General features: G+C 38.4%; 1 protein-coding gene across 1 annotated transcript; it reads right to left on the bottom strand.

Moving 5' to 3' along the window:
- Positions 1-852: 852 nt before the first annotated feature.
- On the bottom strand, positions 853-1,821 carry LOC145095039 (uncharacterized). Its single transcript, XM_079032982.1, has 3 exons — positions 1,701-1,821; positions 1,087-1,607; positions 853-1,023 (listed from the first exon to the last, which is right to left on the bottom strand). The coding sequence occupies exons 1-3, from the start codon at positions 1,819-1,821 to the stop codon at positions 853-855; spliced, it is 813 nt and encodes a 270-aa protein (XP_078889108.1).
- Between the last annotated feature and the right edge of the window lie 1,833 nt (positions 1,822-3,654).

Genomic DNA, 3,654 nt, shown 5'->3' with positions numbered 1-3,654 from the left:
TGAGGTTCGCTTCAGGTAACGGAATATATTCTTTATTGCAACCATGTGAGGTTCTCTTGGATTAGCTTGACACCTAGCACAATAACAAACAGAAAACATAATGTCCGGTCTACTAGCTGTTAGATACATAAGTCACCATATCATTTGACGATATTGTGTTATGTTAACAATAGATTTTTCCAGAGATGGTGTTAACTTAGTGCCAAATGCCATTGGAACCTTCACTTTTAAGTCTCCCGTCATACCGAATTTCGTCAATAAGGTCTTTGTATAAGCCTCCTAGTTGATGAATATTCCTTCTGTTCCCTGTCTAATATTTAAACCAAGGAAAAAGTTAATTGGACCCATAGCACTCATTTCAAATTTAGTCTCCATCAACTTTTCGAATTCAGCTGTTAAGCTAGGATTCGTAGAGCCAAAGATGAGATCATCAACATAAATCTGAACAATCAGAAGATGTTCTCCTTTTTTCTTTCAGAAGAAGGTTAGGTCAACCGAACCTTGTTTAAATTTTGACATTTTTAAGAAGTGAGTTAAAGTTTCATACTAGGCTCTCAGTGCTTGCTTTAATCCATAGACTGCTTTATCCAGCACATAGAAATGATCAGGGAATTTGTCGTTCACAAACCCAGGCGGTTACTCAACATAAACTGTTTCCTCTAATTCTCCATTCAAGAAAGCACATTTGACATCCATTTGGAAGACTTCAAAGTTTTTATGAGCAACATATGCCGAGAAGATTCTAACTGATTCCAACCTAGCTACTAGAGCGAAGGTTTCCTCATAATATATCCTTTCTTCTTGACAATATCCTTTCACCACCAACCGATCCTTATTGCAAATAACATTTGCCTATTTATCTAACTTATTTCTGAAGACCCACTTCAAGCCAACCACAGACGCATCCTTTGGTGTAGGTATCAGCCTCCAAACTCGGTTACATTCAAACTCATGAAGCTCATCTTGCATTGCTTGGACCCAATCTGAATGATCAAGTTCAACATTTACAATTTTTGGTTCAATCTTGGAAACAAACAAATTAAACATACAAAATTCAACTTTAGAGAATAATGCAGTTTGTTTCACTTTCAATTGAGAACGAGTAAGAACTTTTTCTGAAGTTTCACCAATAATCTGTGCTTTGGGATGGTCTTTGGTCCACTTCACTAATGGAGGATAATTTGGGTCATATGCTGGATCCAATTCAGCATTCACTTCTACTTCAACTTCTGATAGATCACCCTCGCCTTCATCAGTTGTACTCTCACTGTCTTTCTCCCCCTCGACTGGCGAAGTGTCATCTGTGACAACATTAAAAGTTGCATTCTCTATAGGAGTAGGTTTCTCCCCCTCGAATTTACTACTAATAGGTGGATTTTGAGTAGAACTTTCCCCTGAACCTTTATGAGGTGGGGACGGAATTGGATCCTCCCCCTCGAAAGACGCTTTGTTTGATTTCGATGCTGTTGAACTTTCCCCTTGAAATGTTGGATTGATCTTAGCAGTAGGAGGTTCAATTTCCATCTCTTTGGCAGCTTCATCTATAATTTTCTTGAGACTATCAATTTTGTTATCTGCGGCTTTCACTTCTGAGTGTGCTGCTTTTTCTAGTTAATCAAACAGGCGCATGTATTCTTCAAACAGGTTGACTATCGGAACCGAGACTTGTCCAGATTCTAGAAAATTTTCTCCTAAGTTACTTTCAATCCTCTGAACTTTCTTCATGTAGTTATCTTCAAAGGTGACATAATAGGTTTCTTCAATTCGTTTAGAGCGTTTATTCAACACTCTGTATGCTTTTGACTTTAGTGAATAACCCATAAAAATTCCTTCATCCGCTTTGACGTCAAACTTATTACGGTTCTCTTTAGAATTGAAAATAAAACACCTCGAACCGAATATGTGGAAAAATTTGACATTTGGCTTTCGGTTGTTTAAGATCTCATATGGAGTAATTAAGAATTTCTTATTTAGTAAGGACCGATTCTGAGTGTAGCAAGCAGTTGCCACAACGTCAGCCCAAAAATATAACGGAAGTGAAGCGAAACTGAGCATCGTTCTGGCTGCCTCACATAGAGAATAGTTTCATCTTTCAACAATCCCATTCTGATGTGGTGTATAAGGGGCCGAAAAATTATGAGTTATCCCCCTGTCAGCCAGAAAATTCTCAAAATCGTTATTCTTGAATTCCATACCATTGTCACTTCTGATATTCCTCAGTGTTTTCCTCAGCTGCACTTCCACCTGCTTGATGAATGTCTTTAACTTGGGAGTTGCATCTGACTTCTGCTTAAGAAAGAAAACCCAGGTGAAGCGTGAAAAGTCATCTACAATTACAAGAATGTACTTACTTCCACTGAAGCTTTCAATAGCAGAAGGTCTATATAAGTCGATGTGCAAGAGTTCAAGAGCTTCAATTATCTTTGTATTGATTCGTGTAGGGTGGCTCTTTCTGCTTTGTTTGCCCATTTCACATGTTGCACACAGATGCTCCTTGTCAAACATGAAAAGAGGAAGTCCTCGAAAGTGATCACCAAGCACCAACTTATTAATGTCAAAGGCAAATACAAATGAATGTCTTTAACTTGGGAGTTGCATCTGATTTCTGATAGTCGTCGATGCCACAACCAGCTTTCACCTGTATTTGCCTTTGACAACAAACATATTGCTGGTTTTCCTCGTATAGGGTTGAGATTTAAAGGGTACATCTCTCCCTTACGTTCAGATTTCAACAGAACCTTCTTGGATTGTTTCTCAATTATCTTAGAGCCCTCATCGTCAAATGATACTTTTAGACCTGTGCACACAATGTATCCCTTGATTGTGCCATAGGAGTTATTTCCATATTTTACACACCCACCATCTTTTCGGGACCGAAACTCCCTTAGCTCTTCCTTCCTTCCTGTCATGTGACGCGAGTAGCCACTGTCGATATACCATTGCCATTCCTCATCGAACTGCTCGTCACTAATTACCTGCAAATTCAAGCAGATTTAGGAACCCAAATTCGCCTGGGTCCTTGTGAGTTTTTCACAAAAAACGGAATTGCAGTGGAAATATCAACCAAATATGTTCTTTTTACTAGAGTAGTTTGATCTTTTCTTTTAAATGTATACACTTTGATTTTAGTTTTATCTTGTTTAAACTTAAGTGCATTGGTTGGTTTGTTAGGTAGTATTGGCATTGGATTTTTCTTTTGAGATTTAGGGTTAGCTGATGATTTCTTATTGTGGAACTTAGAATCTGAAGTTAGCTTTCCTTTTCCTTTGATGTCCTTCATAGAATTTGCCTTGCTCTAGGACTTGGATGGACCGAAACTGGGTTTAAGACCGAAACGGGGTTTAGGACCGAAACTGGGTTTAGGACTGAAACTAGGTTGTGGACCGGATGTTGATATTTGGTTTTGAGACTTGGAATAGTAGGAACTTGGATTGAAATTTTCATTTCCTTTATCCGATGATGCTCTCTTAGAAGGGACATGATTTGGATTTTGAGATTGCCAGTAACTTTTTCTCTCATTCAGATTATTTGCATATCTTTGATTTCCTAGGCGTTTCTGTTCAGCTAACTCCTTTTGTGATTTCTGGATGTTGAAGCTGACCTTTGGCTTCTCCTTTTGAGTTTCGTTTGGTTTGACCGGAACTTTCTGTTCTT

Source organism: Lactuca serriola, chromosome 3, assembly GCF_051521515.1.
Source record: "Lactuca serriola cultivar US96UC23 chromosome 3, Lser_US96UC23_V15, whole genome shotgun sequence".
Classification (NCBI taxonomy): domain Eukaryota; kingdom Viridiplantae; phylum Streptophyta; class Magnoliopsida; order Asterales; family Asteraceae; genus Lactuca; species Lactuca serriola.
Note: the sequence above shows the minus strand (reverse complement) of the source record. Positions and strands in the feature narration are given on the sequence as shown.

Excerpts from the sequence above, each read along its gene's own strand:
- LOC145095039 (XM_079032982.1), bottom strand. The coding sequence starts at position 1,821 with ATGGGTTATTCACTAAAGTCAAAAGCATACAGAGTGTTGAATAAACGC. Across the intron at positions 1,608-1,700 it reads GAAAGTTCAGAGGATTGAAA|AAAAAGCAGCACACTCAGAA; the intron begins GTAACTTAGGAG and ends TTGATTAACTAG. Across the intron at positions 1,024-1,086 it reads TTACTCGTTCTCAATTGAAA|ATTGAACCAAAAATTGTAAA; the intron begins GTGAAACAAACT and ends TTTGTTTCCAAG.